The sequence below is a fragment of the Anas platyrhynchos genome, chromosome 33 (assembly GCF_047663525.1).
Source record: "Anas platyrhynchos isolate ZD024472 breed Pekin duck chromosome 33, IASCAAS_PekinDuck_T2T, whole genome shotgun sequence".
Classification (NCBI taxonomy): Eukaryota; Metazoa; Chordata; class Aves; order Anseriformes; family Anatidae; genus Anas; species Anas platyrhynchos.
This window is the reverse complement of record NC_092618.1, coordinates 8,810,178-8,821,433: the sequence shown is the minus strand read 5'-3', so window position 1 is coordinate 8,821,433 and position 11,256 is coordinate 8,810,178. Positions and strand designations below refer to the sequence as shown.

The following is an 11,256-nucleotide window of genomic DNA, read 5'->3' as shown; positions in this document are numbered from 1 at the left end:
GCAGCAACCGGCCAGCAGAGGACAGCTTGCTGGCAGAGGACAGCACCCCAGTCGAGGCCTTTTTCCCGGAAGAGGACAGCAGCCTGGCAGAGGCCATTTTGCTGGCAGAGGCCATTGCTCAGGCAGCGGGCAGCAGCCAGGTAGAGGAGAGCCAGGACGACGTACAGTGGCTGGATCCCAGTGAGTCAGGGTCTTCGGGATGGGGTGGGGAGGGTTGGGGACACAGAGACCCCTGCCTGACTCCAGGACTCCTTCCCTGGGTAAAGCGGCGCTTGGGCTGACGGGGCCGAGCTTCCTCCGCAGCACCACAGAATGCCAGGACGCTTTGGGCTGGGGGGGACCTCGGCGATCACGATGCTTCCCCCCAGCCCAGGCTGCCCAAAGCCCACCCAGCCTGGCCGTGGGCAGTGCCAGGGAGGGGGCACCGCAGCCTGCGCCAAGGCCTCACTGCCCTGGGCGTGAAGGAGAGAAATCCCTGCCTGTCCGAAAGAAACCTGCCCTCTTTGAGGTTAAGGCCGTCACCCCTTGTCCTGTCGCTGCAGTCCATGATGAAGATCCCCCCCCAGCTTTCCTGGAGGCCCCTTTGGGCACGGGGAGGCCGCAGCGAGGTCCCCCCGCAGCCTTCTCCAGGCTCCACAAGCCCAGCTCCCTCAGCCTCTCTTCCCAGCGGAGCTGCTGCAGCCTCTGGGCATCCCCGCGGCCTCCCCACGGCCTTCTGGGGCTGGGGCCCTTCCTCTCCTCACCCCTGCATTCAGCCCCTCTCTGCAGCACTCTTTGCTTTCCTCCTTTCCAGGTAAGGCATGGAAACTGTGCAGAGACAAGGCCGTGGAATTCATCAGGGCGTATGTCAGAGGCACAGAAAAGGTAATGGCAGCCGCTTGCATCACAGCTGTGCTCCTGGCGCTGCCCTCCAGGGGTCCCACACAGCCCCAGACCCCTCAAGGCTTTGGTCCTGCTGGCCGTGGGTGTCCCCCTAATGCTCTGTTGGTGTCTTTGTGGCTGCCAGGACGACGAGGAGCAGAAGATGCTGTTCCTCAGCAAAATCTGCGATCTGTGCAGATGTGTCACCAAGAAGGGTGTGCCGCTGAACTTGCATGGCTTCTGCAGCAAACATAAGCTGGTGGAGAACATCATGGTGAGAGGATGCGCAGCGGGCTGGGGAAGGGGCAAGGCCCCCCGGCACCAGCCCCCTGGGAGGCGAGGGCTGGGGCAGCGCTGGCTTTGCTGCTGCTGGGTGCCGGCGGCTCCAAGGTCTCATCCTGCTTGTGCTCTGCAGGCGCTGCTGGAAAAGGAGCCCATGGACAGCTTGCGCACAGCATTCCGGCAGAAGGCCATGGAGACTGTCGCCCTCCTCAGGTGCGTGCCCAGCCCCTGGTGGCAATGTCCTGGTGGCCCTGAAGCTGGCAGGGAGGCTGCCCGTCCCTCCCAGGGATGCCTGGCCAAGGGAGGTCCGTGTCCTCCTTCATAAGCCTCGAGGCACTGCGTCCAACAGGCTCCTCTCTCTCTCTTCTTCAGCAAGACCGTGCCAACAGCACTGTGTGGCGAAAAGGAGAGACTCCTAAACATTTGCTTCAAGAGCATCTTCTTTCTACCTCCCAAGTCGGACATGCCAGAGACAGAAGGAGCGCTCTACACCAAGGTATGTGCTGGGTGAGGTACCGGCACCCCCAGTCCTGCTGAGCTGCTGCCTTGCTTCCCCGTGCTGACACAACCAGAGACCAGTGCAGGGCCGGGGCCCAGATTTGCTTTCCCAGCCTCGCCCCTTCCCCGACCTGATCTTGTGCTGCAGGAGGTCTGCAGGCAGCGGCTTTTTAGCCCCAAAGCCACCCCTGAACTCCCGAGGGGCTCAGAGCCAGCTCCTGGGGGTGAGGAGGGCCACAGAAATAATTCGATGCTCTTCTGTCCTCCCTGCAGACTATGAAAGCCATGGACACCATGCTGGTGGCCTTCGTACTCAACTGTCCAAAGACCAGTTTCAGCACAGAGTTGGAGAATATCTTGGAGGTTTGGCATTTGCAAAGAATTTCCAAAGAATCCTCTCAGGTCTCATTTGCAGACCACTGTCAACCCAGCAACTTCTCTCCTCGCAGGCGCTGCTGTACTTTGCCCTCTCCAAAAACCCAGCTGTGTGTGAGAGAGCTGTGAGGAGGATTGAGAGGCTGGGTGATTTCATCATCAGTTATTTTTTGAGCGAGGTAAGGCACAAGGAACCCTCCACCCTTTCCTGCATCCCAGAGCATCCTGCCACTCAGGGGTGCCTGTGAGGCAAGCCTCGATGCACGTGAGTGCCTCAGAACCGTGAATCGAGGGTCTTCGTCCCTTCTTCGCCCCTGCTCTTCCCTCCCCAGGCCCTGCTATCTCAGGGGCTGGCTCTGCCTCCACTAAGCCCTTTGTCTCTCGTCCCTTCCTCACCCAGAACTCAGATGACTATGAAAAATACAAGCACAGCTACAATGATTCCAGAGAGCTCTACATCCCCATCCTGGGACAGCTGCTGGGCCACCTCTTCATTTTCTTCAGTGGCGATATATCCATGAGACACGCAGCTTTGGATACACTTTATCGCTTCCTCACAATCTTAGAGGAAACAAGAGGTAAGAAGGTGTGGTGGGCAGCGTCTGTCCGCACACAGACATCTCCTGGTATGTCTGCTTGTTCTCCTGAGTATTGTGAAGGATTGCTTTTGTGCTTGGTGGAGGCTGCCCACGGAATTCTGCCAGGTTCCCTGGCCTCCTCTGCTCCTCACAGCAGCTTCCCGCAGCATTCTGGCTATCGTTTTCCGCAGGAGCTAGACGCTCACCTGCCGTCCAGGAGCAGTTCTCTGCTGCTGTCCTTCCCAACCCTCCCCAGATCACCTACCACGCTGTTTTGTGGTGTCCCCCAGTCTAAGCCATCGATCGATGAGCACTTCCCAAACGGCATCTTCCCCGAGGAGTGAACAGCAGAGCCAGCCGTGCATCACCAGGGATGGTGACGCCCTCCAGAATGCTCCCTGACTGTTTGCTCCCTGCCGTCTTAAAGGCAGGTGTCAGGGGGCTTCCTGCACATCCTGACCCCGAGCAGAAGGGGGTCTGTGACACGCTGCTACCCCCACGGCACCCAACGCCACTGCTTCTCCTCCTTCTGCATCATCCCTGAGGTCCCTCTTGCTCCCAGCACTCCTCACCTTGTGCTTTACATCCCTGCCCACCACTCTCCTCGCCGTGGGTCTGAGCCTCCCTCCTCAGCCATTCCTAGTGAAAGTGCTTTTCACCATTTGGCAAGCTTGTTGGCAAAGATGCGCTTCCCTACTGACTCTTTGGTGTTTCCCCCTGTTTAGAAAGCTCACAGACAAAGGACATGAAAAATTATGGGCTGCTCCGCATGATATCGAAGGATTCAAAACCTCCATTTTCTATACCATCAACTCCGTGTGAAATTGCCAAGGTAATGAGCTCTGGCCTTGCTGGGGATCTTGTCCGCAGCATCAGCAGGCATCTCGTGTGAGCAAAGGGGTCCAGAACCGGTGGGGCTGGCACGGCCTCACTCGCCCTGCTGAGAGGGTTCCTCTTGTCCCCAGGCTGGGGCTATGCGAAGGCTGCTCCCCTGTGTCCCGGCAGCAGCTCCACCCTCCTGGCCACCAGCAAGCCCTGGTTACCTGCAGGGCCAGCACTCTGGCCCCATATGCCCCATCCTCACCCCTTCCCCCGAGGGCCCTCTCTCCGGAGCTGCCCTTGCTGCTCAGCTAAGCAGCACCCTTGGGACACTCAGTGAGGCATGTCTTCGCTCCTCCTTCTTCCCACAGTGGTTTGGAGGACATCTCTTCCCTGATGAGAGGCTGGACATCGTCCTCACAGCCCTGGAAGCTTTACAAGACTCCAGCACCCATGACAAGCAGGGGGCCTGCAGCGTGCTGGACGCAGCCTTGGAGGTCCCTGACTACTGGCTGACAGATGTAAGTGGCCTGTGGCCATGGCCCTGCCCTTGAGCTCTTCCAGGCATGGTTCCTCTCTCCTTCCCTGCCTCCCTCCCTGCCTCCCTCGCACATCGGGGTCTCTTGGGCTCCAGAAGCCACCTGAAGCCAGCAGAGAGCAATGGAAGGGGTCAAAGTTTGAGTGGCAGCTGTGGCAATGGCTGCGGTCTGCTGGCAACACCATTCCCACTTTGTCCCCCAAGGTGCCAACGATCATGGAGTGCATCAGGAGAAACCTGGGCAGCATCCACACGGCATCGGCGCGGCAGTGCCTGGACTCCCTGCTTCTCCAGATGACCAACATGATGCCCTGGAGAGAAGTCATGAACCTGCTGCAGTTCTCTCCGCCACGTGACAGGTCCTGGCCTTAACATCCTTGAGGGCTTGTTCCGCGTCGGGAGATGCACCTGGAGACTCTCTGCTTGCCACACCAATGGCAAAGGGCAGGACATCCCCAAGGAGCACAGCCCTCCTTCCCACCAATGTGTTCCAGCCCTACTGGGCCAGCCAGGGCTGCAGCAGCCCAGCTGTCCAAGGCAGCCCAGAGTCCCCCTGCCCCCAGGGAACACCAGCTCAGCCCCCTCCTGCCTGCCCAGGCTGGGCCCTCAGTGCTCCCCAAGTCACAGGGGCTGCAGGACAGCCTGGGTCCTCTGGGGCTGGCCCAAGTTTGTGGCCCTGCGGCTGAGGCAGCCTCACTGACAGAGTCTTCTGGGCTTGCAGCACTGACCTGGCCATGTGGGAGGTGATCCTGGCCATGCCGAAGACCTTGAAGAGGGTTTTGAACGACATGATGGAAGACTTGCCGCTGCGCTACTGGTGCACCGCAGTCACCGAAGACACGTGCATCCGTCGCTTGGCTGTGAGTTCCCAGATGAAACCTTGCTCCCAGCAGGGCTACGTGTGCCCCTTCAGGCACACAGGCACAGCCCTGTGCCCATCTACCCCCAAATTGCCAGCTCCCGCAGGACGTACGGACACATGGTCCCTGGGGCCGGCAAGCCCCCGTAGCTCCCCGCGCCTGGTGCCTCTTTGGTGCCAGCTGGCGCTGCCCCATCCCTGCCCAAAGGTGGGAGAAGAAGAGGCTGCAGGGGGCCCTGCAGGCCCTGCCAGGCTCTCACTGCTCTTTCTTGCAGATGCTGGCCCAGAATGACATTTCTGAGGAGGACTTTGTTAACCCAGTGCACCTCCTGAGCTACCTGAGGCACCCAAGCCCAGAGATGCGCTTGATGGTTCTGAAAGGGCTCTGCACCGTGTCAGAGAGCCCTAAGAAGGTGAGCGGGCCATCGTCAAGCAAAGCCATGTTGGCAGCCTGGGGCTTTGCTCTTCTGCCCTCCCGTCCCTCCCCGCTGCCAGGAAGCAAGGCAGGAGGCTGGTGCTCAGGAACCAGAGCCCTTTGCCCAGGGTGGTCTCTCACTGCCTCACGGAAGGGAAATGGTGTCTTTCCTACAGGCAAGGGAAATTCAGGTCCTGCTGCCAGACATCCTGGAGGCCCTGCAGGACACCAACACAGACGTGGTGCTGAAGGCCCTGCCTGTGCTGAGAAACGTGATGGCTCATGTGGAGAGGAGGGAGGCCAGTGGCCCGGCTCTGCAGCTGGCTGAGAAGCTCCTGCCACTCTTTGACCACGTAAGTGTGCTGCGGGAGCCCGAGCCCTCAGCTGGGCCCCCTGTAACGAGGGCTGCCCTTCAGCCCGGCCCTGTGGGCAGCACTCAGGCAGGGCCTTCCCAGTCTCCTCGTCAGCCCAGGCGCTGGGGAGCTCTGCTTGGGCATGGCTGGTGCGGCTGGTGGCGAAAGTGGGGTGGCTGGCGGGCAGCCTGCGATGGCAACCGATTGCGTTGCCCTTCACGGGCACCAGGCCTTGCAGCTGCCCCTGAGCAGCTCCTCTGGGAAGGATCCAGCGCTGAAGCATCTCACAGTGCTGGGAGCTCCCTTCACATCGGCCACGCTAATGCTGAAATTCCTCCTGTCCTCCTCCCTGCCAGGCGTCCAGCCAGGTGCAGGAGCACTCCATCTGCCTCTTCCAAGCCGTGGTGGAGGCTGTGCTGCGGCAAAGGACGAAGAAAATGAAGAGGACAGTTCACAGGAGCCTTCTCCCACTCTACATTCATATGAGAGACCAGAGTGAGAGCGTAGCAAAGGTACAGATCTCAGAGCTGAGCAGTTATGTGGGCAAGGGTGTGCTGATGCCACAGGGTTGCTGTGGGGGATCTCTGGCCGGCAGCATGAGCTGCCTCCGATGGTGGCTGTCCCGTGGCCTTGCCTTGGCCACTGAACCCAGTGCACGCTGCCCCTCACCACAGCCTCCCATAACGCGCTGGGAAAGGCTCGCAGCCCTGCCAAGAGGAGGGGACAGAGGGTCTCCTTCCCAAGGCTGTGGTGCCATCTCCCAACCTCTGCTGCTCCGCAGGCCTCTGGGGAAGCTCTTGCTGTGGCTGCAGAGTTTCTGCGATGCAAGGAGCTCAAGCGATTCGTCCAGACAAAACAGACATGGAGGATTGGAGAGTGCTTGGTAAGGACCCAACTTGGTTTGCCCCAGCTGGGCAAACGCGCCCGGCCAGAGCCCGCTGCCTGCAGCCGCATCCTCGCTCCCTTCCTGCCAGCACAGAGCCCCAGGGGGCTCTTCTGGAGGCCCCTCTGACCTCCCTGCCCCCAGGATGCTGGAGGAGACCCTGGAGAGGGTGTGCAAGCCCCGTGACCCTGCGTTCTCTCTCTCTCCAGCTGCAGCAGGACAGAGGCAGAGTAGAAGAATACCTGCAGCAGAGCCAGCCCTACCTGAAGGCCACTCAGACCCTTGTGCGACTTGAGGCCGTCAGATTCATTGGTGAGCCCAGCCCCTGGGTCCCTCTTGGGGCAGCCTTTGGCAGCCCCAGGCACTGCCCTGTTGCCCCCAGAGCCCCCCGACTGGGCCCTTGCTCCAGGGTGCAGGAGGGGGCACAGCCTGGCTGGCCAGGCCAGGGGCTGCGCTGCTGGGAGCGTGCTGGGGAGCGGGGCTCTGATGGGGTCTCTGTGTCTAGGTCTTGCTGCGCGCTACTGCAAGGACCAGAGTGAGGAGAAGCTGAATGAAATCCTCAGCGGTGAGTGAGGGCAGTGGGGGGTGTGCTAGGGCTGGGGGGACAGCGGCAGAGGCCCCCGTGCCTTGCCCTGCTCCAGGGAAATGCTTCGGGGCGGAGGAGCAATGCAGCCATAGGAACGAGGGAGAGGAGACGGGGTAGCCTGTGGTGTCAGGGAATGGCCTCCCAGCCTGGAGCTGGGCAGTGCCGCTGAAAGGGTTGAGTGTCCCTGAGGAAGAGTCAGGGGAAAGGGCAGTAAGGCTGACAGAAGGTGGGAGCCTGTTGTAGAGCACGCAACCAGGACGAAGAGGGAGATGAGACAGCCTACAAGCAGCTAGGAGCAGGGTCACGATTGCTAGCCCTTGCTCTCATGGGGAAGCACAATAGCGAGAGGAAAGAGTCCAGGAGATTCCTGGAGTGTGTGAATCCTCCCAAGGGATGGAGGCAGGTGGTGAGGGAACCAGCTTGTGAAGGTGCCCCACTTGACCTGTGGTGCGCAGGTGGGGAAGGACTGGTGGCTGCATTTGGGACATTGCTGAGCAGCAGCTTTCAACGGATTCCTTTGTCCCTCCTGCTCCTCCTGGCCTGGGGAAGAGTCGAGAGGGGCTGGCATGCTCTGCAGGGGATGCCTGGGGATCTCTGCAAGGAGTGGGTTTTCATCTCTGCTCTTCTTTCTTTTGCAGTCCTCCAGCCTTCAAAGAAAGACCCGGAACCCATGGTCCGTTCCCTGGCAGTTCAAACCACCCTGATCCTGACGTCAAGGCATAAGGCAATGTCAGGACGGAGATTTCCACTGCTGTGGTGCCGCTAGCCCCGCAGCAGTCCTCAAAAGAGCAATATATATTTTAATAGAACTAGGTTGTTGTCTCGTTATTCCAGCAGCTCCTTCACAGTGACTCGGTGCCATGACGCTGAGCTAACTTGGAGGCCACCAAGGACCCTGAGAAGTTCCCTCTGTTCCCCTGAGAAGGCAACTTCCTTGTGAGGGGAACAGAGGGCCCTATTTGTTAGCCTGACCCTACCCGTAGGGAAGTCTGCTGCCTCCCTGGGGCTAGGGTCATGGACGTTGCCAGAAAGCTTCCCAACCTGGTTTTCCCCTCTGATTACTATCGTCTTTTGATAGTCCAGGCCGGCAGTGATACTACTGAAGATAGAAGCCTGAAGACTATCGAGCGGGACTTTAGGGGACTGGGACGGGTAGTGGATGGAGTGGGAGTTCAGGTGGTGTTTTTGTCCACCCCTACAGTGGCAGGGAGGGGTACAGAGAGGACTCACGACTCACTGGGATCCAGCAACTGCAACTCCTTCTTGCTGTCCTCTGTCAAACCTCTGTTCTCTACCACTAAGCTGTCCTCTGCTGGTCTCCTGTCCTCTGCCAGGCTGCTGTCCTCTACCGGGCTGCTGCCCTTTGACAGCAAGCTGTCCTCTGCTGGGCTTCTGTCCTCTGCCGGCAAAATGTCCTCTACCGGGGTGCTGTCCTCTGCCAGCAAGCTGTCCTCTGCTGGCCGGTTGCTGCCCTCAGAAGACCAGGTCTCCTGCCAGGCCAGCCTGGGCTGCCTGGGGGGCATGCCTCCCTCCTCATCAGATTCAGAAGGAGCCTCTGGAGTGGGAGAGTTCTCAAATAGAAAACGGAGGCTCCTTCGGGCAGGCGTGGGCTATGCTCGGGGACTCCTCGAAGGCCCAGTGCTCCTGCCCTGTCCGTCACTGCCGTGCACCGACGCTGAGGGTCCGAGCCACAGCTGCAGTCATATAAGGCGGACCCCTGGGGTGTCACCAAGGGAGGTCACCAAGGGTCCCATGTGACACGTGCCTGGGCTGGATGGGCCCCACCGGGCGCTGTAAGTTCGTGGGCGACACCAAGCTGGGCAAGGGGATCTGGACAGGCTGGATCAACGGGCCGCATCCAGCTGCGTGGCATTCAAGGCCAAATGCTGGGTTCCACACTTGGAATCATACAATATCCTGAGTTGGAAGGGGGCAGACCTGAAGGGATGAAAGACACGGTCTCCCGATGCCTCTTGAGCAGAAGGCCTTTATTGCCATTTTTCTCTGCTACATATACTTTCCCCGTAACCACATGCGCTGTCCACGCGCCCGAATCAGTCGTACAATTCATTAGAGACCCTCAGCCACGCGCCTCAAGCCAGCCAGCAATTGACCACTGCGCAAAGCTCATCTTTAATGCTGTAGCCAAGTTAATTTATCTCCACCTTGTTCAAGTTTTTGTTACTAATGCCTAGTAAAAAAAGGGGCTTTAGGGCTTTGGGGCGACTACTTAAAGGATCAGGGGAACAGGTTGTGTTTGCCTCTGTCCTTCCGATAGGGGGGATCGATGCTGACAAGCAGACTCATCACATTAACACGTAGCTTCGGGACTGGTGCAACTGGTAGAACTTTGGGCTTGCTGATCATGGGAGGGTCTATGTGACACTGGCCTGCTACCACCAGATGAGATGCGCCTCCCTGTAGTGGTTTTACCTGGCAAGGTTTTGGTAGCACGGGGCCATAGGAGTGGCTTTTGTGAGAAGGATCTGGAAGCTGCCCCATGTTTGCTAAGGGCCCCTCTGCTGACCAGAGCTGAGCCAATAAGTCACAGAATCACAGAATTTCTAGGTTGGAAGAGACCTCAAGATCATCGAGTCCAACCTCTGACCTAACGCCAACAGTCCCCACTAAACCATATCCCTAAGCTCTACATCTAAACGTCTTTTAAAGACTTCCAGGGATGGTGACTCCACCACTTCCCTGGGCAGCCTGTTCCAGTGTCTAACAACCCTTTCGGTAAAGAAGTTCTTCCTAAGATCCAACCTAAAACTCCCCTGGCGCAACTTTAGCCCATTCCTCCTCATCCTGTCATCAGGCACGTGGGAGAACAGGCCAACCCCCACCTCACTACAGCCTCCTTTAAGGTATCTGTAAAGAGCGATAAGGTCGCCCCTGAGCCTCCTCTTCTCCAGGCTGAACAAGCCCAGCTCCCTCAGCCGCTCCTCATAGGACTTGCTCTCCAGGCCCCTCACCAGCTTCGTCGCCCTTCTCTGGACCCGCTCAAGCACCTCCATGTCCTTCTTGTAGCGAGGGACCCAAAACTGAACACAGTACTCGAGGTGCGGCCTCACCAGAGCCGAGTACAGCCCCCCGTAGCCACCCATAGCCCCCCGTAGCCCCCAATAGCCCCCCATAGCACCCTAGAGCCCCCTATAGCCCCCTATAGCCCCCCTAGCCCCATATAGCCCCCTGTAGCCCCCCGCAGCCCCCTATAGCTCCCCGCCGCCCCCCCCCACCCCCCCCAATTCTCCCTCCACCCCCCCTTATCCCGCTCCTCACGTTCCGGTCCACGATGTCCCGGCCCTGGCTGGCCAAGCTGCTGCCGTAGGCGGCGGCCAGGCTGGACACGGGCTCGGCCAGGAAGGCGGCGGCGGGGGGGGGCAGGCGGGATGCGGAGGACGCCGGGGGGGCCGCCGGGGGGGCCCCGTAGGCCCGGGCCGGGCCGTGGGGGGGGGGGGCGGCCCCGCCGCTGGTGTCGTCGAAGAGCGGCCGCGGCTCCGCCATCCGCGGAGGGGCCGGGCCCGGGCCGCGGCGCTTGGGGGCTGCGGGGAGAGGAGAGGGGGGGTCAGGGGGGGCCGGGGGGGGTCGGGGGAGGGGGGGGGCGCCGGGGGTCCGCACCGAGCCCCGCCGCCGCTCCCGGGGGCTCCATGGCGCTTCCGCTTCCGGTCACGTGAGGAGCGCGGGAGGAAGCTGTTGGCGGAGCGGCGGGGCGGGGCCGGAAGTGGCGGTTGCCATGGGGACGGGCGCGCGGGGCCGTGACGTCAGCAAGGGTGTGATGTCAGCAAGGCCACCGTGCCACCAAGGTGATGACGTCACCAAGGCCACCACGTCACCAAAGCCATGATGGCAACCAAAGCCATGACGTCACCAAGGCCACCATGTCCCCAGGGCCACCACGTCCCCATAGCCCCCATGGCCCCATAGCCCCCACGGCCCCATATCCACCATGTCCCCAGCGCCATCTTATCCCCAAGGCCACCACGTCCCCAAGGCCACACGGTGGCCGTGGTGGCCCTAGGGCTGTCCCTGAGGTGTCGTGGCCATTTCCTGGCCACGGCGGCCATCTTGTCCCCAAGGCCACCACGTCCCCAGGGCTACCACTTCCCCAAGACCACCATGTCCCCAGATCCACCACATCCCTGTTGCCACCACATCTCCGTGGCCACCACATCCCCAAGGCCACACGGTGGCCGTGGTGGCCCTAGGGCT

The 11,256-nt window shown here is 60.6% G+C and overlaps 1 protein-coding gene across 1 annotated transcript; it reads right to left on the bottom strand.

The window, feature by feature from the left end:
- Positions 1-6,474: 6,474 nt before the first annotated feature.
- LOC139998594 (protein YIF1B-like) lies at positions 6,475-11,005 on the bottom strand. The gene is made up of 3 exons (XM_072030218.1): positions 10,666-11,005; positions 10,327-10,589; positions 6,475-8,985 (listed from the first exon to the last, which is right to left on the bottom strand). Exons 1-3 carry the CDS (start codon positions 10,694-10,696, stop codon positions 8,953-8,955), a joined length of 327 nt encoding a protein of 108 aa, XP_071886319.1. The 5' UTR covers positions 10,697-11,005; the 3' UTR covers positions 6,475-8,952.
- Between the last annotated feature and the right edge of the window lie 251 nt (positions 11,006-11,256).